This window comes from Micropterus dolomieu, linkage group LG17 (genome assembly GCF_021292245.1).
Source record: "Micropterus dolomieu isolate WLL.071019.BEF.003 ecotype Adirondacks linkage group LG17, ASM2129224v1, whole genome shotgun sequence".
NCBI lineage: Eukaryota > Metazoa > Chordata > Actinopteri > Centrarchiformes > Centrarchidae > Micropterus > Micropterus dolomieu.
This window is the reverse complement of record NC_060166.1, coordinates 15,346,755-15,374,282: the sequence shown is the minus strand read 5'-3', so window position 1 is coordinate 15,374,282 and position 27,528 is coordinate 15,346,755. Positions and strand designations below refer to the sequence as shown.

The 27,528-nt window shown below is 41.4% G+C and overlaps 1 protein-coding gene across 4 annotated transcripts; it reads left to right on the top strand.

Annotated features, from left to right (window-relative positions):
• The first annotated feature begins 41 nt into the window (after nucleotides 1-41).
• Nucleotides 42-27,055, top strand: brwd1 (bromodomain and WD repeat domain containing 1). Of its 4 annotated transcripts, none has more exons than XM_046073440.1 (44): nucleotides 50-365; nucleotides 490-548; nucleotides 675-704; nucleotides 907-966; nucleotides 1,845-1,995; nucleotides 2,210-2,308; nucleotides 3,243-3,403; nucleotides 3,593-3,814; nucleotides 5,939-6,039; nucleotides 7,162-7,232; nucleotides 7,443-7,543; nucleotides 7,668-7,708; nucleotides 7,827-7,928; nucleotides 9,362-9,515; nucleotides 9,644-9,778; nucleotides 10,219-10,347; nucleotides 10,936-11,084; nucleotides 11,370-11,446; nucleotides 11,696-11,920; nucleotides 12,088-12,271; nucleotides 14,022-14,112; nucleotides 14,328-14,450; nucleotides 14,563-14,630; nucleotides 14,910-15,135; nucleotides 16,056-16,172; nucleotides 16,945-17,052; nucleotides 17,238-17,362; nucleotides 17,721-17,803; nucleotides 18,175-18,286; nucleotides 18,749-18,810; nucleotides 18,910-19,065; nucleotides 19,234-19,354; nucleotides 19,562-19,687; nucleotides 19,832-19,895; nucleotides 20,105-20,155; nucleotides 20,359-20,484; nucleotides 20,595-20,747; nucleotides 20,905-21,065; nucleotides 21,327-21,499; nucleotides 22,829-22,957; nucleotides 23,101-23,262; nucleotides 23,787-24,104; nucleotides 24,243-24,386; nucleotides 24,498-27,055. In XM_046073440.1, the coding sequence occupies exons 1-44, from the start codon at nucleotides 329-331 to the stop codon at nucleotides 25,910-25,912; spliced, it is 6,702 nt and encodes a 2,233-aa protein (XP_045929396.1). In that variant the 5' UTR covers nucleotides 50-328; the 3' UTR covers nucleotides 25,913-27,055. The 4 variants fall into 4 exon arrangements, with proteins under 4 accessions (XP_045929398.1, XP_045929396.1, XP_045929397.1 ...); XM_046073441.1 differs by having other exon boundaries at nucleotides 51-365; nucleotides 14,328-14,438; nucleotides 23,095-23,262; XM_046073439.1 differs by having other exon boundaries at nucleotides 51-365; nucleotides 23,095-23,262.
• Nucleotides 27,056-27,528: the final 473 nt, after the last annotated feature.

The following is a 27,528-nucleotide window of genomic DNA, read 5'->3' as shown; positions in this document are numbered from 1 at the left end:
ATGTGGGGTTTGAATCGAATCAATAACCTGGCGTCACATTCAAATAATGCTAATGTTGCTATCCCACGGGCTAACGTTCACTTTTGTCTTTTGTTGAAAGTGCTCCTCCCCACCCCCTTTTTCCTGTGTTACTCCGCTGTGGCGGAAGTAAGTCGTATCTCAGGCCTCATCCTTCCAATGGCGACTGCAAACAGGCTGAATAGAAAGCGGGAGCAACCGTGGAGGGGGTCAGAGCTGTGCAACCGAAATTAAATAAATATATCCTATTCTCTGTAGTCATAAAGTTAGCCTAAAATTTGTTTCACCTCTCCAAATCACGGCCGATTCAATGGCCAAAAATCGGAACATTTCGCTCCTTGAGTCGGGTAAGCCGCAGAAGTAAACCCACTTGATAGCCTCATTTACAACGATATCGGTCTTGCTAATTGATATCCCAAACTGCTGTTTTTCCTCTCTCACGGTTTTAATGTCCTCGCTGTTCAATTTCAGAGCTGTATTACTTGATTTCTCGTTTTCTAACAACGGGTCCATGTCGGAGAGCGGCTGAGGTGAGCTGGCGTGCCTTGAATGGCACAGTGTTTTGTATTTCAAAATAGTTGACTAACAGTTAGCTAGTTGATACTAGAGTTAATAGAGGCAATCTAATCTGAATCGCCTCTTTTAATCCACGGCAGGTCCTAGCGAGCGAACTAGAGGAATATCAGGTGTGTATATCCCTGCTGCTTGTTAACTGCTAACTGCTATCCGTCGGTGTTGTCCGAGTCTGGGCATAAAACTTGTCTCACTCTTTTTAATATCCTTTTACGTCTCACTCGTTTGACATCACCGTTTTTTTTACTAGCTTAATGTGTACCTGCTGGTGTTTTGTGTGGTGACTCCGCTTTACCAAACTCTTGTTTTCGATAGCTCTTACCCGGGAGGTTGGACTGGCTGGGAAACGAGCACCCGAGGACATATGAAGATGTGGTGAGATTTAACTTCACATATGTTAAGTTCATTGTCGCCGGTTGTTATTGTCTTGTGACAGGGGCACTCTCGTGTGCACGCTCTGTTCTTGTTTACGGGCTTTGTTCTTTTTCCTGCTTCACTACTGTTGGATTTACTTGAGTTATGATGGTCGACAAGTTCACAGCTCGCTTACACCGACTTCATTTTTGAGCGAACTTGTGCTTTAGTCGATCAAAAGACCGTGTTTGGATAGAGGGTTTAATATTATTTTGCCCCGACTGTTGTACTGCAGATAGGGTGGGTAGTTCGGCTTCTTGCGACGTCGAGACGGCTTCGCTGGCCAATCACAGGCCGAGTTGCGCTGTCTCTGCGTTATGTTGCATGTGACCTGCGCTGTGATTGGTCCATAAAAACAAAAAAATATACATAAGAAGCCACGCCTCTCGGAAGAGGAGTTGAGAAGCACATGAAACCACCAACTATCGCGTCAGACATTTATTCTGACAACTGTTTAGGCAGGCTTAAAAACGTAATTTAAAGTATAGTATATCAGCCATATTGGACATAATCTTTATTCTTTTTTTTTTTTATATCGTATTGCCAAGGTTATACTTTGTTTATAATTGTTGATCTGTAGTACTTGCTTTATCTTTTATTTTCCAGATACTGTGTTTATTGTTATGCAACATAATACCATCATAATATCTTTTTTGACCAACAGTCTAAAACCCAAACATATTCAATTTACAACTATATGAAACAAAAAAGAGCAGTAAGTCTTTACATTTAAAACAGTTAATGAGCGTTTTAGTCTCTAATTGTTCTTGATTCAATTGAACGTTTGAGCAGTGATCTGTATACACTGTCATGTCAATACTCTGTCATTGCCTTGACAGGTCGCAGCCAACAGACATATTGCACCAAACCATTTGCTACAGATATGTAAGCAGATTGGACCAATTCTTGACAAAGAGGTGCCGTCATGTGTCCCAGGTGTACACTCCCTCCTGGGGTCGGGGAAGCAGTCAATGCTTAGGACCGCAAAAGGTATACAAGTATTTTTGGGGGCAGAAATGTATGAGCTTTTTTCCTTCATACTGTCTTGTGTAGTAATTTTGCATGCCTCTTACGCTGATATTATATATAATATAAAGGTTTTAATCGTTTTATTGGTTTCTGCTGTCACCATAATTGATACTATCCTTTTCCCACATACAGCTGGTAATCCGCCGAATCATTCTGTGAGCTTTTTGTTTTTCAGACTGCGACAGTTTGCGGTCTAAAGCTTCATCATATGCAGCCCTTCACCGGGGCAGACCACCAGAGAGGCCTTTGAACTGCAAGAAACCTCCACACCTAGGTAGATCTGGCCTCATCCAATATTCCTTTATTCCTTTATTTCAGTTATGTGTTTTTAACTAATTAAATGGACAAATGGATGTGCTGGGAATTGGTACATGAGACACAGCATTGTATTGCTTGGCAGTGTTTTTAAATGTCTCTCCCCATTAACCATGCATTTTATGTGTGTGCTGATGAGTCATTTAATAATCTGAATATGTGCACCTTTTAAATGTCTGAAGAATTCAATTGATAGGTTGTATATTGCGTATTCCTTTTTTCCCTGACTGTACACGTTTTAAAAGAAGATGTTCTGTCATTGACAAATATCTGTTTGGTGCGCTGGCTAAGTCATGCCAGATTGCTTGTCTTGATGAAGTCTGTTTCATTTCACCTAGAGGTTTGCGTGGAATTATGATTGCACTACAGAGGTCCCTCATTAAACGCTTAAAGCAACTTCATTTTGAGGCAGTGAGAACTTAACGCAGATAAAAACCTTATGGGTGGTGGTCTTATTTTTGGGATATTTTGTCGTTTCCCATAGCAACAGATACAAACCAGATGCATTTATACTTCAGAGCGGCTGTAGTAATGTTTACAGACGCATTTAAATTGAGAATGGCAGTTTTGTTTCATGCTGTTCACGTTTAAGTATAAAAAGAGAGAGCAAGTGGTGAGAGGGACAAACTAAACTAAAACCCATCTTTATTTGGTGCCGAGACATAAGATTTATTGTGAGATGATGCATTATTGTACCTGCTCGCTTAAGCCCAAGAATAACAGGGTGGTGTTCATATATTTCATTTCGTCCTGTGATGATGATGATGTCCTATCCACTCCTGCCCACATTAGAGTAAATATATCACATGCCCACTACATTTCTGTTGATCTCAGTCTTGTTGCAGCCCAGTAATTACATCACTATATTCTGTTGATTGGCATCTTATCAACAGTGAAGGTCCATCGAGGGAGAGAGCTGACGGGAGCGCAACGCTTCAGCTCCATCAATCCTGTCAGCAACTATGAGCACATGCGGCTGCATAGGCGGATACTGGGGCATCTGTCTGCAGTGTACTGTATCGCATTTGATCGCACCGGTCTCAGGATCTTCACAGTAAGATAGAACTTGTCAACATATCCCCCTACTCAAAAATAATCCCCTGTTTATTGTGTGCCGTAATTTTGCACTTTCAAACACTGATTAGCGCAGTGGGAAAACACATAACTTTGTAACCCAGACTTGTCTTCTAATGTATGCTAAAACAGAATATTGAAGTAGAAGTGCTTTATTTTTATTTTTCAGGGCTCAGATGACTGTTTGGTGAAGATTTGGTCTTCGTTTGATGGAAGGCTTCATTCGACGTTGCGAGGACACTCTGCAGAGATCACAGACTTGGCAGTTAATTATGAGAACACACTAATTGCTGCAGGAAGCTGTGACAAGACCATACGCGTATGGTGCCTTCGTACCTGTGCCCCAGTGGCTGTGCTGCAGGGGCACACTGGATCCATTACCTCCCTACAGGTAAAGGAATCTCAATCATGATGATGTGCTGGCTTTTTTAGAAACGGGGCTATCATGTCAGTTGTCACGTCAGTCAGGGATTTCAGTCTGTCCAGTTAGGAAGCATAAGCGACTGTGAATCCTTGTCACCTGTTTTGTTGCAAATGAAAGTGACAACTGGTGCACTGGAGAGGCAACAGCAAGACAACCCCACAAAAAAATGGTTTTGCTGGTGGTGGCCATAGACAGTTGCTCTTGCCTTATCCTTCCTGACCCATTCAGGTTGCGCAGGTAGTCCAGCTTCTCCTGAATGGAACATCCATAAGTGCCTTTGCAAGAATGTTTGCTGTCTCCTATAGTGATGCATCGACCCTATTATGGTATCTCCCCAATACTGACTCAAATAGTTGGATCAGGTATCTGTGACAAGGGGGCCGATCTATTCCATTCAGTTACGTGTATACTACACGATGCGTCATGGTCGACCCGAACATTTTGCTAGAAGATGGTCTGGGGAGGCATATCCTGGAAGGATCGCGCAGACCTCCCCGTGCTAGCTAATGGTTCCCTATCTCATCAGTGGCGTATCCAGAGGTTGTCGGGAGTGCATACAGGCACGTGGGGGCCATGTACCTTACTGAGTCACATAAGTTACCATGATGGAAGCAAGTTGGATCAGCCTGTGATTTCCGTTTTTTACTTAGATTTTTGGTTTGATTTTGAATCCAGCCCTCAATCAGTTGATTACTTCCATTGCCGTTTATTGTGTAATTCGGTGAGAACACAATGACGGACAAAGATTTAGAACTATTTCGTTCATCGAGATCTGATGTGGGATTTAAGTGTGGCTTTAATTTTTCTGAGCAGTGTATTACTACTGTCAAAGCAAAGGAGTAAAGGCTCGTCCAGACTACACGACTTTCCGTGTTGTTCACATTACACAACTTGCCGTCTTGTGACGGGAGTCTTGAAGTTGTTGTGGCGTTCACACTACGAGACTGATGGGTGACAGGGGGTGACGCACTACGTGAGCTGACAGAGGCTGTGTCACACGGTCAGGTCTCCAAACCACGTTTTGTCAAGAAAACGCATGTGAAACGGGAAATGACGCGAACCTACAGACAAAACCGCTGTTGTTTGTTGTTATAAAGATAGCAATTATAAAGACAAAGAATATGAGTGAAAGAATGGGTTAGCACATGCAGGTAGCAGGGATTGTCTGAGCTACAGAGAGAGCTGGAGGAGAGTAAAATTGTTTTGTGGTGAAAGGTAGCTGCCTGCTCTCATTGGCCGGATGTGGATGCTGAGTCGGTCGACTCCTCCAGATATTTACAGCCTGACAGTTGCCGAACTCGCCGGGCGGCAAATCGGGCTAAAAATCTTGTAGTTTGAACTAGACTTAAGATTCATGAATACTCTCTTAAATTTTAAGTATTTAAATTAATTTTGCTACCTACGTTCAAGAAATATACACTTGGATTTAACTTACAATTACACATAAGACACTTTGTAGAGGTACAAAACACATCAAACAATCATGACAATTCTACTACATTATATCCTTTGGATCTTCAGCCTGTTGCTTTTTAATGCAGGGATTCTGAATCGCAAATTGGAGAGCAGAAGTTGGTATTCATTTAGAACATGTGAGGAGTCAGAAGAGATACTGCTGTGAGTTGCTTGAAAAGAGTGTGCCAAAGCTTGTTCAATAATATTCGCACATATTTGGATTTGATTATATAGTTTAGTTTTAAGTTTCACAGATGGGCTGCTGAGCCACATTCAGCAGTACATAATGACACTCTGAATCACGGATTTAATAAAAGGGGAAAAAAATTACAATATTTATGCAATGCTTAACTATTTAAGGATATAGATCTTACAAGATGTTTTCAATGAAAAGAGGCTTATGTATATGTTTCCGCTACATTGACATTAGGTGTAAACAATATGCAGAAATCATATTGACATTATTGACATATGCTTTTTTGTGCGATATGAGTCATGGTTTTAGTGGGAATGGTAATTTTAATAATTTGTTGGCAGGGGCGTCTCTAAAGAACCACGATGCTTAATTTTACCAATGGTATGTTGTCACACATTTGACCTTTTATCCTAAATCTGTGAACTACTTGTGTTTTTCAGTTCTCACCTTTTGTCAAGGGCTCAAAACGTTATATGCTGTCCACTGGAACTGATGCTACTGTCTGCTTCTGGCAGTGGGATGTCAACAACATCAATTTTAGGTGAGTTCTGCTTTAAATGACCATATTAAATGTGTTTTGACTTGGTGACATTCACAAATATTTCTTTGTATATGATCAAATTACTAAAAGTTTTTGAATGTTATTGTTTTCACATGTGAATGTTTCCCATGTTTTTCATGTGGCCGATTATTGGGAAATAGAATTTTAAACGCTCTTATAAAGGGGCAAAAGATTAAGAACAGTGTATTATGGATTTCAGAGGAAACATTCGCATTACAGATATTTGAACAAAACATGTTTGTTTATCAGCTAAATTGATAATAGGGTCAGGCCGAAAGACAATGCCATCGTCGATCGGCAATGGCTGACAGACATCATAACGTTGAGCTGGCATTGTGATTGAACCCAACTACCAAATTGTTTTTAAAAAGAATTCACACATTACAGCCCTATAAAAGCAGGTTTTAATCCCCGCCAACATTATCATTTTAAATTTTAAATATACCTGCTTGCCTTGTCTCGGACTTCTCTTCTCCCCACAATCAGACGCACTCACACACACCTCCACCTCTGGTTTCTCACTGCATACACACCTGCTTGCCCTGCCTCTCTCTCCCTGCTCCCGTGACTTTCTCCTTCAGCAGTAGGGTATGTTTTATAAAGTCGCAGAAAAGACACAGAACTTGTCTTTTTCCCGGAGTTTTCCACCCGCCATCCATTATCACGGCAGCAGGTGCTCCCCATGCCAGCTTGTTAATGATGTAGCCTATCAAACAACCGAAACCAACATCTGCACTCTGTGTATTCACTGCTGCTTTGCTGCTGGTCCGTGCTTAAAATATCCACCATGTCCGCGACTTGTAACGTCGTAGACTACCAAGTTTTTTTTTTTTAACGTGTGAAGTCTAAATGTAAGTGAGCACATGCCTTTTAAAAGATGACTGCTAATTTGCAAGCATTTAGTTGTAGCAAGCAACCAGCTGAATGTATAAAACAATTAAACTAATAAGAGTGTCTTGAACTAAATAGGTATTATAGGATTTCTGTTTTCCTCAAAGTAAGCGGATTACTATGTCACTATGTTCTTCTCCTGTCAGTAAAATTTAGTCTCTCGTCCCATTTTATATAAAATCTTTAACATTTTCTCTACTATCCTACAAGTGATCGTCCGCACAAATTTACGGAGCGGCCGAGGCCAGGAGTTCAGACTGTGTGCTCCTCATTCAGTCCAGGTAAATATTCATTTTAGGTAGACTGTTGTGTTGAATGTTAATGCTGTTTGTGTTGATCAAACCTGCACATATGCCACCTACGTGTGTTTTAGCATACAATTCTCAGAATTATCAACTAGCTAGCATTTAATAATTACAGACATAAAAGTTAACTTCTCAAAATTTTGGGTTAAAACACTTTAGACGTATTTTAAAGACATTTGTTTCCAGGTGGGATGTTCTTAGCAACAGGAAGTACTGATGATGTCATCCGAATATATTACCTGGGAAGCGGGAGTCCAGAAAAGATATCGGAGCTCCATGAGCACACGGTGAGAACCCTCTCAGAAGCCAAACTTTGTTGTGCAGCATGTTGCATATCAGAGAACATATTACACATTTACAGTTGCACAAAAAGTACAATGATCACTCTCTATGTCTCTGCTCTCTGTGTAGGACAAAGTCGACAGCATCCAATTTTGCCACTCAGGTGAAAGGTACAGGAAAATCATTGTATTTACTTACCATTGATTTTTCATAGTTACTACGCTGACTTAATGCCGTTAACAGTGTATACAGTGATGGTGCAAGTTGTTTGTTGCCGCCCTGTCTAAGGTTTGTGAGCGGAAGTCGAGACGGAACAGCGCGGATATGGAAGCTCCATCTGCGGCAGCAGTGGAGGTGCATCTTGCTCAACATGTCCGCCACTCTTCCAGGGTAAGGAGCACCTGCTGTTGTATACCAGTGTGCATATGGTGATGAGTGAAGTCTTTTCTTTGTGTAGATTCCTTTAACGTGTCCTCAGAACAAATGGTGGCACAAGGGTGTACGCTGTATAAGCAACAGGAACCACTTGCTGTAAAAAAGCAAACTGCAAGATCTGCTAAATAAGCGCCACCTGACCTTAGCTGTCAGAATATGTACAAGTAAACCAGGTGCTGACGTCAGCTGAGTAAGCAATTTTTCAGAATGTTTTTATTTAGTTGTCAGATTGTAGAAGTCTTAGCTCAGGCCTCTCACCTGATGGCAAAGCAGTCACCGGGTTGTGAACTTTACATCACTTCCAGCTAAGAACAGGAAAGATGTCGGATTTCCGCGTGCAATATCATTATTTCTTTATAATCCTTTCTGATTGCTGAAAACGTTTTCCTGCTGATGTCAAGGATATTATAAAAGAGTGTCTGTATTCATTTTGCTGTGGTTTTAAACGTGTATATAATTCTAATATTAATAGCAATATGCCTTTTTAAATGTATTAGAATTAAGTACCCTCGCTTGGTATTTCTGAGATGTTTGTGGGTTAACAACAATGTCGGTGTGATCTGCCTGCTAAAACAACATGAGACACCACACATTTAATCTGAGGAGGGGGATATCACTGGGGCTTAGGGCAAAGGTTTGACATTTCTTCCTTTTGCTGTATTAAGCTGTGAGTCCGTACTCCCAGTTTACCACCAGCTCTTGCTTAATTGACAAAATCACATGGTGGCTGATTTTGGCTTCACTTCATTGCACATTTATTCTGGACAGTTTGTTCAGTCAAACTTGGCATGACTCCAAACTCTCTGGGCTTATTTCACTGTCGTTCATGCAGAATTTGTACACAACGTACAGTAAATCACGACAGGAATAAAGGAGCCTCACTGGCAGTTTCATTCATCAATTAATTTTTTTTTCTCTCACAAGTAATATTTATGATGTTATAATGACCAAAGTAATTAACATTTCATAGCTATGTTATCTAACCAAGTTAGCATCACATAGTTTTAGTTATTTGTCACACTTGAATCACACTAAATGTACCCAGTCTGCTCAGTATCAGATTTAGATTTTATGGTGAATCTGCTTTATATCTTTATGGCACAAATTTTTTTTGACACATTAGTGAAGATACTAACTTGTTTATCAAAGTGAAAGAGAAAAGAATGACTCTGTGGAAGGGAAACGGGTAGCAACATGCATATAGCCACAGTAAACAAAGGAAATATGTGTTGAAAACATTGGCTTAATTTCTATACTGCATCATAATACAGCATCAGATAAAAGCTTCCATTTATTTTGTTGTCATTTGAGTTTAGTAATTAATCAACAGTATACTTTGAGAAGTGCAACATGTCCATTTTATAATTTTATGGTTTTTTTTCTCTCAGTGCTGAAACAATGAGTGAAGAGGAAAGCTACTTCAAACCCAAAGTCACCATGGTAGCGTGGGATCGCCATGATAATACAGTCATCACGGCTGTTAACAACCATCTCCTCAAAGTGTGGAACTCCTACACAGGACAGCTGCTACATATCCTTAAAGTAATTGTGCACAATGTTTTGTTTCCCTTAGTAAAATATACAGCATGGTGGATATCACAACCACCTGATGTAATGTCCACAAACTGACTTATTTTAAAAGCAGAGGCTAAACTAAACATGGTTTTCAGGGCCACGAGGCTGAGGTGTTTGTTCTGGAACCGCACCCTTTTGACCCCAGGATCATCCTGTCAGCCGGCCATGATGGGAATGTCTACATATGGGATCTGCTGCGAGGGACAAACACGCAGCACTACTTCAACATGGTAACAAAACAGACTTAGTTTAGTATATATTTGTCCTTGTGGCTCAAACATCAGTTTACTTCAGGCATCAGTCACACAGTGATTTTCATCCTGCAGTGGGTCTCACATTTATCCTGAATCTTCCAGTTCATCCTCATCCCTTTGGTCTATTTGTGAGCTGTTTGACGAGTCTGACCTCCTAATTGTTATTTAGTCTTTGTTCTCTCACAAAGCGGGTAAGAGGAGGATAGCCAATGTGATTTTCAAAAAAATCTACTTTGAGGTTCTGCAGGATGTGAAAGGGGGGAAAAAATCATTCAAGAACAACAAAGTAATGAAAAGCTAAAACAAAAAAAAAACATACATTAAGGCTATTGTTAAGTGCTCTGCTTTTTGTAATGAGTTTGTCTGCCTCGCTAATGAGATTTGGTACCTGGGGTGATTTTGTGTTTCCCATCCAGATTGAGGGCCAGGGTCACGGAGCTGTTTTTGACTGCAAATTCACCCCCGATGGCCAGCGTTTTGCCTGCACAGACTCCCATGGCCATCTGCTCATCTTTGGCTTCGGGAGTTCCAAGCCGTATGAGAAGGCAAGGAGAAGTCTGCCGTGCACACAAACAATTCATCATTGTTGCTGGGTGTCATTTTGGGACTAGTTGTTGATAAATACACAGTAATCCATTTTACAGATTGAGAAAATGTTGAAGCCCTTGAACTAGGGCTGGACAATAAAACAATAACAATTATCGCAATTTTTTTTTTCTATAACAAATGTTCAATAAATATTCAATAGTTTGATTTTATTCACTTGAATCATACATGAATTAGGACTTTATTATTTTATTTGTTGAGGAAAAAGGACTAAAAAAATCTTAATTTTACCCATGCATATTTGTTAACAAAGATTTTATCATAATTGTTCTTCCTCAGATTTGTGAATTGATCCACTGTTTTGGCATCAGGTGTAGACCATAAAGAATATTTTAAACCACAATTAACCACTCAGGTTTCTTCAACTTTCACTCAGGGTCAAAAGTCAGCCTTTTTATTGTGATAACATTTTTGGCCATATCGTCCAGCCCTACCTTGGACGTTAACGCCTTCACAGCTCCCTGTCTGGTATGAATAAATCTCACATCTTGAATTTAAACTGTTTCTTTCTCTGGGTCTCCACACAGCTTCCAGACCAGGTGTTCTTCCACACAGACTACAGACCCCTGATCCGGGACACCAATGGCTTTGTGCTGGATGAACAGACACAGCAGGCGCCCCATCTCATGCCCCCGCCCTTCTTGGTGGACGTGGACGGAAACCCCCATCCACCAAGGTAGACGTGCCCTTCTTTGGGTTATACAGCAGCAATACAGTCTTCTCTCATTCACTGTGGGTTCAGATGTTTGAGTGTTGCTCTAGGCCGCTGAGAAAATCAATACTAAATAGAGTAGTTCAGTTCTTTTACTCACATTGGCCCTGTTGTACATCTAATCTTGGTGTATAATTCATAGCAAGGTTGGTATTGGTTTGACTTAAAGTTAGTAAAGTTCAGTCAGCTGTGCTTCAAATGTATCTTGATGGATTTGTGCAATGTTTTTAAAAATGTCTTCATTTTCAGGTACCAACGTCTTGTCCCAGGGCGGGAGAACATTGCTGCTGAACACCTGGTTCCTCAGCTGGGCTACGTAGCCACCAGTAAGCATGGAAATCACCACACGCAGGACTTAATTCGACCACAGTCACAGGAATATGTAGTGTTAAAATATAAATCATAAATCTACTTTGACTGTTTTATTAGCCAACTAGATTTAAGAACATCTGAACCATATCTGTCCTGCTACTATGTCTTGACAAGTTTGATCATTTCCTAACTAGTCCACCAGTGTGAACCTCTTCCAACACCCCGCTCATGCTCTTTGTCTCCCTGTTTGACATCCTCTTCAGGTGATGGCGAGGTGGTGGAGCAGGTGATCAGCCAGCAGACTGCAGAGCATGAGGAGGTTGCCGTAAGACGCAGCAGCCTTCTGGACGAGGCCATCCGCAATCTCCAGCAGCAACAGGACCGGCAGACCCAGCCAGGGACGGAGGCAGCTCCAGCGGCTGTAGCAGGACCAGAAGGGCACGCTGAGGCACAAGGCCCAGCCTTGGCACCAAGCACACCACGCAGAGGTACCAATACACCACCAGTTTTGTATTGGATTGCATTAGCGGACACATTGATCCAGTGAGCTGTTGGAGGCTAGCTGTGTGATTTTTGAAAGCTTCACACAGTGTGCTGAAAATACCAGTCAATAATTTCCTGAAAGTTAATATTTGTTATTTTTCCTTCGTTACAGTGTCTGTGAACGATCGAGCAGACGTGCAGTCACCCCCTAATGTGGGTCTACGGCGCAGCGGCCAGGTGGAGGGTGTCCGGCAGATGCACCAGAATGCTCCTCGCAGCCAGATGGCTACCGAGAGAGACCTGCAGGCCTGGAGACGCAGGGTGGTGGTGCCTGAACTGGCACCCAGCAGCTATGGGTAGGGACTTTAGACAGCGATATTTTCTTTACCATCCACAGCTGAAGACATCTGATGTGTCTAATTGGAAATGTCTTTGCTTTTTCTGGAGCTTTTGTATTGGCATATCTTTCCGAGGTGATGCTGTTTACAGAAAGCACTATTGATTATTTTTATAATGTAGTATTTTAATGACCTGAATGGAAATAGATCCTACTCCCATTTTTAGATCTGGATTTTTTGACTGGCTTCATGATTATGATCTTTTTTTTTTTTTTTATTTAGCCACTCATTTGGCAGACTCTTTTATCCCAAGTGACTTACATTTGAAGAACAGCATACAGGCATCAATAAAGTACAACATCTGCAAGTGACAATACATACTAGTAAGAGCAGCAATAAATACTAGTAACAGCTATTAGCGCATACGGCAATATTGGGGTAAATACCTAGGGAAAGAAGTAAGAGTTAATGAATAGTACAATCAATACAAGAGGATTCTAGGGAGATAGAAGAAGGAAATGCACGTTAGAGGTTAGGGGTGTTATAAGACAGTGTTCTCTGAAGAGATGAGTTTTCAAGAGCTTCTTGAAGTTAGAGAGGGACGCCTCTGCATCTGTTCCACCATCGTGGTGTCACCGATGAGAACAGCCGGGACTGAGATTGCTTTGTGTGAGAGCCAGAAGGCGTTCATTAGAGGAGTGCAGTGGCCGAGAAGGAATGTAAACGTGTATTATGGAGTTTAGGTAGATGGGTGTACAACTTAGAGACAGCAGCAACATGCTCTGAGAATGACAGTTGGTCATCAATCGTGGCACCCAAGTTTCTCACCACCCTGGTAGGGGTGATGGTTGAGGAGCCAATTTTTATTTTGATGTTGTGGATTTTCCCAAACTTTTCTTTTGTGAAAAGAAACTGACAAAAGGATTTAAGAGTATATGAATATAGCCTGGTTTTGTTAATGATACAGACAGGCTAAGGGCCCGTGTCCACAAAAGCGTTTTTTTCTGACACCAGCGTCTTTTTTTTCAATTCATTCCAGTGGGAGTGCTGCCTTTTTCCAAGCTGGTAAAAAAACGGCAGGAGCGTGAAGAGGCGCTGTGCGTCTTTTCTGCGCCGGGCGCGGAGGGGTTTTTTTTTTCCTGGTCGCCGAGAGTTGAAAAATGTTCAACTTTGGGAAAACACTGCGCTCGTCACTGACTTTTTACCCAGCCGTCCAATCACAGTGCAGGAGGGAAAGGACAAACACCGCACCGATCCCATCTTGAACGAAACGATGTGCCTACTCGCCACGGTGTTTCCTCGCCCGCAAAATCTCATGAACCCACGTACGTCTGTGCTCTCATGTTTCAGCCTTCTCTTCATGCAGAGCAAGGGCCAGAACACGTAGGCCTACATACTTTGTGGTGACATTTTTACATTGACTAAAATGAAGTAGGCTACCCTACTTGCAACACATCGCCTCCACGGAAATTATGTATCATAGCAACCACAGCGTCTCGAAAAAAGACACTGCACCTCCAAAATGCACCCTAGCGCTCCCAGCTCGGCGTTTTCAGAACAGCAGGTGGTGTTTTCAGCTGTTAAAAAACACTTTGGTGGACATGGGCCCTAAAGGGTCAACATCACAATTTTTGGATGGCTTATGGCCAAAATGTACCCATCGAGCAACAGCGTGGGGTTTACATACCCCATATTTCAGCGTTTCTTTTGCTTTAAATTTTGTTACTGTTCCTCTTAAACATTTTCTATAATGTTCAAACATTTTCAGGGACCAGGAGGACATTCGAACAGCCAAAGGAGATGAGGAGGTAGCTCTGTACAGTGCAAAGAAGAGGCGCATTATCTACAGCAGCTGTCGAGTAGGTTTCGTTTTCCTCCGCCAACATAGGAAGACTTGATTTTTTTTTTTTTTTTTTTAAATTGTTTTGTTCTCTGTATGATTGTAGTTATTTGATTCTAATCAAAGATTAAAACAGTTGTCAACATTTTAGTGCTTTTTTTTCTTTCTTTGTTCACAACTATTTCTGTAAAAATCATTGCACCGGTGTTGAGTCAGTCCCATCTGTCCCTGCAGGATGATTCAGACGATGAGCCTACCTCTGCAAAGCGAGCGCATGGCCGCGGTGACGCGCAGGAATTCATCGACTTGTCATGTGAAGAGGGAGAGGAGACCGCAAGCTCAGAGGTACACACTGAGGTATCACATTCTCCGCTTTCTCGTGACTTTGGCAAAAGTGTAATTTACAAGCACCTGAGGTCTGTCTTCGGGGGGCTTTAAGCACTTTATTTATTATTTTTAATCTGTTCAGGACAATGAATTAGATGGCAGTGAACTGGAATCCTCCAATGATGAAGAGTGGAACAGTGACAGCTCAAGGTATAAAGTTTTATACTCTATTGAGGAGTCTTTCTTTGAATTTGTTTGAACTTGTTTAGAGTACCAGATCAGAGGGTTTTCCTGAATTACATAAATTATGACAGACATAAAAGTATCGACTTTCATGTTAAAACTCTGTTACTCCTTTGTGTTGTCTTAGGTGGCAATCCCCACCCATCTGGTACCCCAAGCAGGTTAAAACAAGTTATTAAGTTTTTTGTTGCCTGTTTTCACGCGTTTCACTTAAAATTGTAATCATAACTGCTTGTGATCGGACAGCCACACGTCCAGCGAGTACTCTGACTGGACGGCCGACGCTGGTATCAACCTGCAGCCCTCCACCCCCTTGTCGTCGCGGAAACGAGTGCAGCGCCAACTCAGCAGCTCTGAAGAGGAGGAGGAAGAGAACGAGGAGGAGGAGGAGAAGCAGCAGAGTGATGAGGAGGAGAAACCTAAGATGAAAAGCAAAGAGAATGCCAAGAAAGTAAAGAACAAGGCATCCAGGGTGAGTTGATAAACACAGTGCATACAGTAGATACAGATACCAATCCTGATGAGTCACTAGCTGCGTTTCCACCAAAGGGACCAGGGTCTAAATTTAGTTCTGGGGTCTTTATTTTACCCCCCAAAAAGCTGATGGAGTTGACCTAAATACTGGGTCTGGAGTTGTCTGAAGTTTTCATCAGTCAGGAAGTTTTTACACATAGCTGAAGTCCGTCTCCTCCTCCTCCAAAACGAGCGGAACAGCTGATTACAGAAGGTAATAAAGCTTGTTAAACATGCTGTTCCTCCGACGCTCAGGCGGACACAGACGAGTGCTGCTAGCTGATCTGCAGCTCTTGTCGGCTAGAAATGTTTTAATAACCTTCCAAACTGTCGTGATTTTATTTTTGTGTTGCTTCCTCTGTGCTGGAGTTATTTTAAGAACTTGATGGCTTTATCCAGTTTGTTATTAAATTTGTAACAAACTTTATTGTGTCTCTCTCCAACTTACTCCCACAAAAAAAGAGCTGTTTTTAATGGTCAAGCGTAGCCTATAGATTTTCATTATATTCCACTCAGTGTTTATTTATAAATTTTGCTCATGGATAGTGGTTACAAATAATGATGCCTGTGCATCGTTTTGTACGCTGTGCAGGCCTGCAGCCTATGTCAGCTGGTTAATTTGCCTAATCTTTGCAGGTCTTTAGACCACGGTGGAAACGCACACAATAATGGGCTGAAGGAACCTTTTAGTTCCTTGAAAAGAGATCTGGGTACTTTTGGTCAAAAAACGGCAATACCGTCTGAATCTAAAGCAGAGTGGGGCAATAAATAACCAGTGAAGATCATCGAGGAAATATAAATGATGAATTTTTTAACAAGCATTTTAAAACGGGTTCATGTTCACTCGCTTAGCATTTTACGTCTTGTTTCTTCAATCAGCGTCCAAAGGCCAGACCATCCATCAACAGAGAAGTGTCCAATGAGTTCAGACCCTCACCGTGGATCACTGATGTCATTCCCAGGAAATCTCCTTTTGTTCCCCAAATGGGCGATGAGGTATTATGTACAGCAGGATACTCTTTATGCCAACAATCAAACCTTCCTGAAGAGAAGTTTGGTCACTGCCTTTGCAGAACAGAGAAACAGAAGAAGAGAAAATGTAAAAAAAAAAAAAAAAAAGCATTGAAAAACATGGATAAAAAATTTTTTTCAGACCATTAGAAATGCACTGTATGAAATGTGAGTACAATTTTAACATGACAGGCATGTGGGAAAATTGGAAAGATTAGGTAGGTATTAGAAATATTGACTGTTTGGGTTGTTCTTAAATATACAGCCAGTGCATAAATGTAGTCTGAATTCTTTTTAACTAACATAATTATCGCAATATAATTTTCCTCAATAACAACATAACATAATTTACAATAAATGTTCGATTTAATTTGAATCATAAATGATCCGGCACAAAATTTTATTAAGATATTTATTTTGTTGATGAAACGGCACTGAAAAAAAGATTTTACTTAAAATTGTTTTGAATGTTCAACCTCAGATTGGTGAATTGATCCAGTGTTGTCATGTTCTGACCATAAAGATTAGTTTAAAACACAATGAACCGTCTGCTTTCACTCAGGAGCAAAAATCTGCCCTTAAAATTGACAGAAATAATGATTTGACACTTATGATGATAATTATTGACATCGAATGATATGAAATATCGTGATAACATTTTTGGCCATATCGCCCAGCCCTTCCTTTTTTAAGGGTACCATTATCATCATCATCCTGTTTGGCATCACATAGAAAAGTAATTTTCTGTGTCCGTCAGGTGATCTATTTTCGGCAGGGACACGAGGCCTACGTTGAGGCGGTAAACCGGAATGAACTGTACCCCATCAACTTAGACAAACAGCCCTGGAAGAAAATGCAGCTGCGGGTGAGACTGAGACAAATAAGAACATAATAAAATATTCTTGGTAGAAGAAAAATACCCACAAATCCTGCTTCTTTTTTTTAAAACAAAATGTCTAAACCAAACCATCATTCTTTTGTTGTAAATATTTTTTCAAGATTGTTAATCAAAATGTACATCACATGGAAACCCTGCTGTAAATTTCTTAGGACCAAGAGTTTGTGAAGATCACTGGGATCAAATATGAAGTCTGCCCTCCAACACTTTGCTGTCTGAAGCTGACCCTTATTGACCACGGCACTGGCAAAATCACAGACAAGTCCTTTTCTGTCAAGTAAGCAGCTCAGTTTCAGAGAAACGATTTGCATTTCTTATTCCCATTAGCAACCCAACACGAAGGTGGTATTTCCCTGAGTCTTATTTGAACTGAATGAATGAAGATGATGATGATGATGATTCAAATTGAGTTTTTATTATATGGAAATAGTAATGCCTACATTTGAGTGTTTGGTTGCTATTGTGATTAGGATAATAAGCTCTCTGGCATTTGACATGCTGGCTGAATTTCTGGTACTGTTGTTTTTTTTTTTTTTATGAAATGGATGGGTTCAGTATAATTCAGCATCAGTCTCACAAAGAGTCTTGTTGTTTATTTTACTTCCCCATTGAAGTAACATTGATTTCTCCTGCAGGTATCACGACATGCCAGATGTGATAGATTTCCTCGTGTTGAGGCAAAGTTATGACGAGGCGCTCCGTAGAAACTGGCAGCCAAGTATGTTTGTGCACCTTGTTAGAGATGTCAATTCCTTGTTTTCGAGGCCATGTAAAATCCTCCATGTATCTGTTTCATCAATTTTAAACACATAAACCTACACACAGGAACGGTGCTCCCTAGTTGTGAATTTAATAGCGTTCAACATTTCAGACAACCTAATACCTGCTTGTAGTTGTAGTACTCTTGTAGGGAGCACTTTTCCACTGTGAGGATTCTTTTTCATTTCTCCATTGCTGCTTCTCAGTCAAGGTGCTGATGAAGTTTTGTTGTTGTTCACATATGTCCTGTTGTTGAGCAGTGTAGTTTCTTAGACAGAATAAAAACTGTGGATCCTCCTCCTAAGTGTGTTAACATCATCTTCTTTGCAGATGACCGGTTCCGCTCAGTGATAGACGACGCCTGGTGGTTTGGGACTATCGTCTGTCAGGAGCCCTACCAGCTAGAATATCCTGACAGTCTCTTCCAGTGCTTCAAAGTCAGGTGGGAACACACATTGTCATTAGAGGGTAACTGAACATACTGTGGTTTTGGCTCCAGCATCAATACTAATTATTGGCTAGTTTCTAGACATACTGCTTCAGATACTGTTACAATTTGAAGCAAAGCTTTGGGCACTGTGTGTCTCGCCTGACTCCAATCATTGAAATGAAATTTGTGATTGACACTTGTGGATTGTCTCCCTTTACGGTCCAGAGTATATCCAATAGAGGTTAGTTAGACTAGGCTGTCTGTCCCCTAGTGGTCATTAATAGGCATGACAGTTTTCATCATCATATCTGACAGTAATGAAAGTTTGTAGTGCTTGTTTTTTAATCAAAACAAAACACCTTTATATTGAGGGTATCATATTATTCACTAATTTTACTGAAACAAAGTAAGGTAGCGCTAGGTGTTGCATGTGTCACACATGCAAGTTGACACTTGTTTTTGTGTTTTCACCAGATGGGACAATGGGGAAACTGAAAAACTGAGTCCTTGGGATGTGGAATCTATTCCAGATGATGGTAATTAAGAATTCCATCCACATATAAACTGTCGTATGTTCCCAAGTGGGGTTAGTGGGGTTTCAGTGCTTATTGAACAAGTCTGTCTCCGCTGTGCAGCCCAGCAGCCAGAGACAGAAGGAGGTGGTATCCCTGTGACACCAGATGAGATGAGCGAGCTGATGTACAAGCCTCTGCCGGGGGAGTGGGGGGAGAGGAGCAGGGACGCGGAGTGCGAACGCATCGTCGCTGGCATCGACCAGCTCATCACCGTCGGTATGTGTGCATAACTCTCCGTGTTTGCTCTCACTCACACGCTCCCTCTTTCACATGTCTGGTCACGGTGTCATTCACTGACACCAGGGTATCTATAGGTTCCTTTTAAGTGTGAAAGACTATCTTCCCAGTTATACTAACCTACCTTCCCCTGTTTTTCTGCTACAGAGATTGCAGCTCCCTTCTCTGGTCCTGTGGACTTAGTCCAGTATCCCACCTACTGCACTGTGATAGCCTATCCCACTGACCTGGGCACAATCAGACTCCGACTCCTGAACAGATTCTACAGGTCAGTCCTACCAGTTTTCCCTCCTGCCAATGTACCTGACGATGCAGCACAAAGGCATGGATGTATTTTCACTCCTGACATTTGACCTAACTCTGTCCTTGAATTGTCTTCGCCTGTTGAAATCCAACTAACTGATTTTTATTTTTATTTTATTTTTTTGTACGGTTTGTGAAGACACTGTATTTACTTACTTCTGGTGATCCACAGGCGCCTCTCAGCATTAATTTGGGATGCCAGGTATATTGCACATAACGCCCGCACTTTCAATGAGCCAAGGAGCAAGATTGCCCACTCTGCAAAACTCATCACAAATGTCCTCCAGAAATATGTCAAGTACGTTTTACTTGTTGTATGTCCAGTGTTTTTCCAAAAAAAAAAAATTCTAGATCATGTGAGGATACGCAAACTACAGGCACAGTATCATTCACATAATTTGTCTTGCACACTTAAGTTGACACATTTTTCAATCTTTCCCAGTAATCCAAGCTGCACAGATATCATGGAGATTTACAATGCTGTTGAAGAAATGGATGACGACGATGTAAGTTTGGCTGGTTTGTCATTAGTTTGTTTGATTTTTTTCATGTCATGTTGTAAGAAATGAATTGGGTAAAGGGAACCTGAATTGGCTGTGAGGTTGTTTTTCCACTTTTAGTTGCAGTCACCTTTTGTTTAAAAAAAAAAAAAAAAGTAATTGTAATTCGGTTAATGATCATATTCAAGTAATCCAAATTTGATTACGGCCTACAGGAAGAGGACACGGAAGCACCGGGAACATCCTCTGGACACAGACTGCGTCAGGTAAACAGATACACAAAATAAATCAAACACAAAGTACTTTGACATGATGTAGAAACAAGACAACACAAAGAATTTCTAACATTGGTTGGTTGTTTGGATGGATGAGATTTTGGTAGCAGATTGACTATTAATGATTCAGTAGCAGCAGATACCATGCGTTACGTGTCATGATGATTTCTTCTCTTCCTCCTTGATATTTGCAGCGCTCTGTAGAGGTGGTGCCAGACAGAGACGCTTGGAAGGAACAGTGCAAGAAGCTGCTCAACTACATATTTGAGTGTGAGGACTCTGAGCCATTCAGGCAGCCTGTGGATCCTCAGAACTATCCAGTAAGTAAACCCAAGGGCATGCTATCAAACTAACAACCGCAAGTTATATTTTGAGTGTATTCCAGTGTTTTGGAAAATAAGTCTAAATCATGTCATGTGTGCATGCCCAGGATTACCACGGTATCATTGATACACCAATGGACTTTGGCACTGTGAAAAGGACACTGGGGGAAGACCGCTATGACAACCCTATAGAGCTGTGCAAAGACACCCGGCTCATTTTTGCCAACGCTAAAGCCTACACACCCAATAAACGCTCCAAGGTAGGGTAATTGAAGTTTATCTGCTCTACAATGCAGGACATTATTTAATGTAATAGTTGTTCATCCAATAAAATCTCCTTGTGAATTGAAATATGAACTCATTTTATATGTATTTTGACAAATGAGGTAATGTTTCCTCTTTTCTGCTCTGTTCTAGATTTACAGTATGACCCTGCGGCTCTCTGCCTTCTTCGAGGAGCAAATCAGATCAATCATATCTGAGTACAAAACTGCTGTCAAGAGCAGTGATAGGCTCCGCCGCAGTCAGCGGTTCCGCAAGAAAATGCAGCAGCAGGATCATCCCACCGCCGCAACAAGGTCTGTCCAGGTTATACGTTTCCTCAGCTCATTTGCACAAAAGATTTGCGCTTGAGTGAATCAGCTGGACATAGATTCAGACGTGGCTTAGAATACTGTTACTAACAAAACACGCTGCTTGCAGTTTTTATCTTTGAAAACCATCCAGTACAGCCTAAATGTTTAACAATGTTCAAATTTCATTGGAAACTGGTTTAGGTAGTCAGAAATGATGGCTTACCTGTTCATGTCAATGTCTGATGAGATTCTTATTTTCTCAAGTCAAAAGAGAGCTGCTGTAAAAACTCAGGAAAAAGTGGAGTCGACGTCAGTGACCAAATCTACCTCAGCCAAAGTGTCTGTTCCTGAGAGAGCCAGGAGGAGTCGAAGCAGCAGCTCAGGTCACAGCTCCTCGGAGGACGACTCCGGCTCCAAAGGTGCTTCATCAACGCCAGGTACAAAAGAAACTTTGCCTTAGTTAGATACTGTTCACTGAAAACAGTTAAATGTGTAAATGTTTTTATTGTCCTCTTAACAGACTCCAGGTTTTTTAAGACCACTGCCAAACAATTGAAATGTCAATTCATGCCAAAAGTATCAAGATGATGATAATACTAAAAATAACATTCACCATCACGGATCCTCTAGCCTTGAGGATTTTCAGATTTAAGGGTCAGAAAAGCGTGTGGCCATGCACTGTAAAATGTTTTAGTGTTATTTGTAAAACCAAAGTAAAAATCTAAATTACAAGCCGTGTACTGGTGTAATGCTAGTTATGTTAGTATACCAACATTTGTGAAATTGTTACATGGATCTAGTAGTATAACCAGCACTAGTATTATTTCCACATATATAATCTAGATTTTTACCACATTTACAGTACAACATCCCAGAAATGGTGAAAAACCATACTTACCATATTTTTTAATCAATACATAATTAATTATCATTAAATATAATATTGACAACAGTGAATTTTCATTGTTGCATTTTTATTATTTTCATATCATATAAATTGTAAATGTGTATATATTATAAATGTAAAAATCTTTGCATCACTGTAAGAAATATTTGTGTGTGAGAAGCATAGCTTCACTACTTTTACCCTAAAAGAATAAACAACCCGTTTGGTAGACTTCAGATTACATAATTCTGTTCAGTAAGATCTCTGAAACTATAATAAGTTGAAAACAATATGCTTTGCAAACTGAAAAGGCATACTATTTTACAACACGCCGACATCTAGTGGATTATTGTAGCATAACATGCCTAAACGGAGTGGTAGAGATGACTCAATCATGTTGAGTTTAGTTCCACGCATTTATTTTAATTAGAGAAAGTAACTAAAAATGTGCTCTACCAACAATAAAGGGTTTTAAGTGCAATAACCTGTGAAGTCCGATACTTTAGCTCACAGACAAGTGAAGACTTACATTTGACTTCAGTAACTTGTGTTGTGGTAATGCCACATTCTGGCCGCGCAGTGGTGTAATGACCTCCCCGCTGAAGTCAGCACAGCAGAGTCGCTGTACGTATTTCACCGCAGGCTAAAAATACACATTCACTTTCACCTTTTTTTATTGCACCCCATGCTGGCTTCCATCTCACATCTCGCTCCTTAAAAAAGACAACTGCAATGTAGTTCTACATGTTGTATATTCCCACTTTTCAATGAAATCTCCATCTTGGCTTCCTTATTGTGTTTGAATGCACTTACTGTACGTTGCTGTGGACAAAGGTGTCTGCTAAATAAATGTAATGTAACCATTTTTTTTTAATTTCAGAGTCTGACAGTGAGAGTGAGCTGAGTGAGTCAGAAGAGGAGGAGAAACGTCCAGGTTCCTCAAAGCACCATCAACTCAGACAGAAAGCAAGAGTTACAAGACGCAACTGTGCCAAGCAGAGGAAAAAAGGTGAGGAGTTTATGTATTTCCTGTTAAAATCCAGTTTTCAAAAATCATCGTATCAATATCACCTCGTTAAATTCAGGATAATAGTGTCACATTCTTAAATTGTGTATTGGGCACTGAAGATATGTTATTGTTGCCAGTTGCAGAGAGCGATAGTGAAGAAGAGGAGGAGGAGGAATTTGACAGTGAAGGTGAGGTTGGAAAGATGTCCTCCCAGTCGTCAGGTCGTCGCTACCCCAGCAGGAGCAAAAACAGCAGGAGCACACGGCTAACCCGAAACAGCGCTGGCGCAGACAGGAAGCGCACAGGTAAACGCTACCAGAGATGTTTTATAGTCACATCCTCAATAAAACTCTACGGGGAAAGCCCGCAACGGCAAAGATTGGGGTTATCCCGCCACTCCCGCTAGAAAGCCAATGGTCTGCTTTTAACAGCCAAAGCAGGAATCATGTATTCAGCCAATCGTGTGGTTCTACTGCGCATGCACGGGAGTGGTGATGCATGCGTAGTAGAAGTATAACTGGTTTGGAAAAACGCTTTTTAAACCTTATTTTGAGGCAAAGTCGTCAAACTTTTTCAGCAATTTTTATCAGATTTTACTGCTGATACTTGTCATGCAGTTTTATGTCCTGGTGACCAATAAAAGTGCAGTTCTGGCTCTCTCCCCATTCATTCAGATAGGAGCCTGGTCTTGTTAGTCTGAAATAGCTGGTGACTGAGTGGCATGACTTGCCTAGAAGGACTTTGACGCTACTGACTGACCAGTCTTCTGCAAATCTCAAAACCCACCAGCCAAATGTGTTAAACATCTTTCTGCATGGCTCGTTTTCAGAGGACAGAGCAGAGGTGAACGGGCACGGCAGCAGGTCTTCTCACAGGGAGAGACGTCGCCACCAGGACTCTGACAGAGCCACATCCCAGGGCTCTGAGGGGGAAGAGGAAATCACGGTTCGTAGGTCACTCAAGAGAAAGACTGCAAGGGCTGCTGTGAATAAAATCAAACTCCTTGAAGCATCAGATGAAGACTTTGAGGAGGAGGAGGAGAAGCCGAGGAGGAGCAGCAGCCGCCTTCGCCACACAGTCCGGGCCAGCAAACGCACCGCAGTGATCCTGAGCAGCTCAGATTCTGACGAGAAGTCATCAACACGTGGTAGACAAATGCTTTTCTTAATACCACTATCATACAACCCAAAATTTTAACCATCACATTTAAAATCGGAAATTGTATTTGCATTTTTCTTTCTACTTCAGCTTATTGAAAATATATTTTTCTTGATTCTCTTTCTAGCTTCTCGAAAAACAAAGGAATCAGATGTTGAATCCAAGGACGAAGACGATGACAGTGATGCTTCAACCTCCTCCCAGAATCAGCAGAATGGACATACAAGGTCCAACAAACAGAGGACGTCAAGACAAGCTGCTAAGGGAAATGGTGAGAAATGTCCTCATCAGTTTTTAGTTTTTGATTCCTAGTTGCCACTTTCTTGGAGCTGTGATGACAGTTTCTTATGAGTTTGATTTATTTTCCTCCTTTCTTCTGCAGAAACGTTGTCCCACATGAACGGACACGGTGCAAAACAGCCAGAAAGCAACTCTGAGCAAGAGGAATCTGCAGACGACAGTTCTGGAGAAGCTGAGGAGGAGGAGCAGGAGGACGTGGCTCAGAAACCCTCTAAAAGCACAGCAGCCACTCCAGCCAGGAAAAAGAGGATTACAAGCGAGGAGGTAGAAGACACTGAACGCAGGATCCCACGACACAAATCTCCTGTAAGCTCAGATGAAGAGGACAAAGACTGCGCGTCTCAGAAACACCCACACCAAAATGGAAGAAATGTGGAGGAAGCCATCCACAAGGACTCTAAGATAAAGAGCAAAGTTTCACCGTCAAAAAGCCAAGCTAAACAAAAATCTGCCTCAACTAATCGACTGGATGGTGCAGAATCAGAGGAACTCAGTGATTCTCCAAAGAGATCCGGCCCACGCAAGAAAAGACTAAAAAAAGATGAAGGACGCGAAGTAGAAAGTAATCACTCCAGTGAGGAAGTTGAGAGTGAAAGCAAGTCAAAGAGGCCAACAAGAAACAAGAGTAAATATAAAAGGCCTCACAGTGACACCTCAGCTTCAGACAGTTCTGAGCAGGAATACAAACCCAAGAGCAAGTCGAGGAGAAAACGCTCCACTGGCTCATCGGACGAAGAGTCGGATAATTCGGACAACACATCTAATAGACGGCTGAGTCTCCGAGCCCTGCCAAAAAAGAAATACATCAGTGACAACTCTCTTTCGGAAGAAGACTCTGCTTCTGCGAGCAAGGGCAAACAGAGGAACGGTAAGAAAACACCCACAGCGTCTAAGGAAGACGGGAATATCAAGAGAGAGTCCAATAGAACCTCTCCCAATGAAGCCAGGAATCAACTGTCTTCCAAGAGAAAACGCATTTACACCTCAGACTCTGAAGAGGAGGGTGGAGAGAAGGAGCCAGTGTCCAAGAACAATAGAAAGAGCAGGTCAGGCCCCTCAAAGCGTCCCAAAAGGGAATACAAACAAAAGGACGGTAACGGCAATGAGGACGAAACCTCTTCGCACTCTGATTCCAGCGAGGAGGAGGAAGATGTTGGTCGTTTGAGGAGCGGGAAGAAGAACGCAAGGCGGCCAAAACACAAAAGGAAGGAAAGCTACAGCAGCAGCAATCACAGTTCTGACTCAGAAAGTGAGCAGTCGTCTTCGGCCTCCGAAAACTCGTTTGCCAGCTCAGGGTCCCACAGTAGTCCAAAGAGGAGAAGTCGCAGGCGGGCTGCGATCAGAGAAGGGACTGGCAGCCGCCAGCTAAGGCAGCGTCGCCGCCGGTCTGCCTCAGAGGAGGACAGTGACGAGTCGTACAGCAAACCGCAGCGAAAGGCACGCGTGAACACCCGTAACCGGGGCAAGCGGACGGTAAGTTACCACGACAGTGAATAAAGGGCGTAGCGGCTGGAACTACAGACGGAGACGGACGTTAACTGGAGACCTTAAAGACACTTGATGGCCACGTTATGGTAGTAGCACTGGAGTCCTCGAGAGAAAATGCTGTGAATCTGTTTCATTCAGGGATATTTATATTTTCTATGAAAAACATGTTTATAGATGTAATACAAATTCAAGCATTTGAACTGCTGGTTTTCACAAGGATGCAGAGCAAAACACCACCTCCCATAAGGCTTGTTGTGATTTGGCCAGCAGAGTAACAATTCTGGGGAATCTTGTCAGCTTGGGTGCTATCTAATATACCTCTGTTTAATCAAGCATATTGCTGGCTTGCACTAAGATACACTGTAATGAGGTATTTCATACACTAGTTTTGCATTAGAAACTCAGGGGTCAACTAAGTTTACTGTAGTCTCAGACATGCAGTTGTTTTTTGAGCTAAGGTTAAGGACAAGAAACAATTCTAGGTCGGCAGATGTCCAAGCACACTCATTGGGACGAAACGAATCCACGTTCAGACTTTTGACTACAGCACTCCTTTGTAAATCCACAAACTTAAAGCTCGACTGTGTTATGAGTTCATATGAGCCAAATGAACGATAATGAATTCTTTTCCCCATACCATTTTTTTTTGTTTGTTTTGTGGTTGTGTTCTAGTGAATAGGTGTAAATATGTGATTGAGGATTACAGTGTCTGAAAGGTTTGGCGATCAGTCAGTAGCAAAACGTTTATTTAAGTTTGAGCTTGTTTTCTTTCTTTCTTTTTTTACATTTAACTGCATTGTCTTGCCATATGTCACAAATTGGTACCTTTTTGCCAAGTACAAAAACCAAAGTACTTATTGCAAAATACTGCGATTTCTCATATTGGGAAGACCTTTTTATTGTTGTCCTGTGTTACCTATTTTCAGTATTAAATTCTTTTTCAGAGTTGACTTCAAACATTTTGCCAGTCACATGGTTTGGTTTTGTTTATGGGGAGGTTTCTAAATACAGTCGCTTTATGACACTTTGCTTAATGTTTTTCGTACTACACCTTTAATAACTGACTTCACAGGAAAACTATTAAGGCAATGTGGTTGTGGAGTGCAATGAATGAGTTATTCCTCCTATTAATAAAGACATAATTTCAAGGTGTATTCTGTGTTTGACTTAATCTTCACCATTGACATCATGAACATGATCCGTCTGTTTATAGTGCTCTAACATGGCAAATTATATCATTATGTTGCTGTAGGTGTCAGCTATTTTCATTTGTCTAATTTGTTTCTCCTTACCTGGGCTCTTGCGACCATCAGGGTTCTCATGTAGACGACCCATGACTCTCAAAAACTGAATAGTGTGGACAATGCGGATCCAATTTAACGTAAATCCACAATTGCTTCAAAAGGAACTGTGATTATATACTAATTAGTGTCTTGTTCTGTTTATTCTTTGCAGGTATAAAGTTTGCACACATTCAGAAATACAACTGAATAGATATGCATTAACTGCAAAACAGACTTAGTCCTGTCTTCAGAGAGGCAAATAGATTTTTACACATTATGGGCCAAGGTGAGCTTGTGGAAGGACGCTGAAGAAATTGTATTTGTGCTTCAGATGAATTGTTT

Bases quoted from the DNA above. Each gene is read 5' to 3' on its own strand.
- brwd1 (XM_046073439.1), top strand. From the start codon at position 329: ATGGCCAAAAATCGGAACATTTCGCTCCTTGAGTCGG. The intron at 366-489 runs GTAAGCCGCAGA...GTTCAATTTCAG, and splicing joins CATTTCGCTCCTTGAGTCGG to AGCTGTATTACTTGATTTCT. The intron at 24,105-24,242 runs GTAGACAAATGC...TTCTCTTTCTAG, and splicing joins CGAGAAGTCATCAACACGTG to CTTCTCGAAAAACAAAGGAA.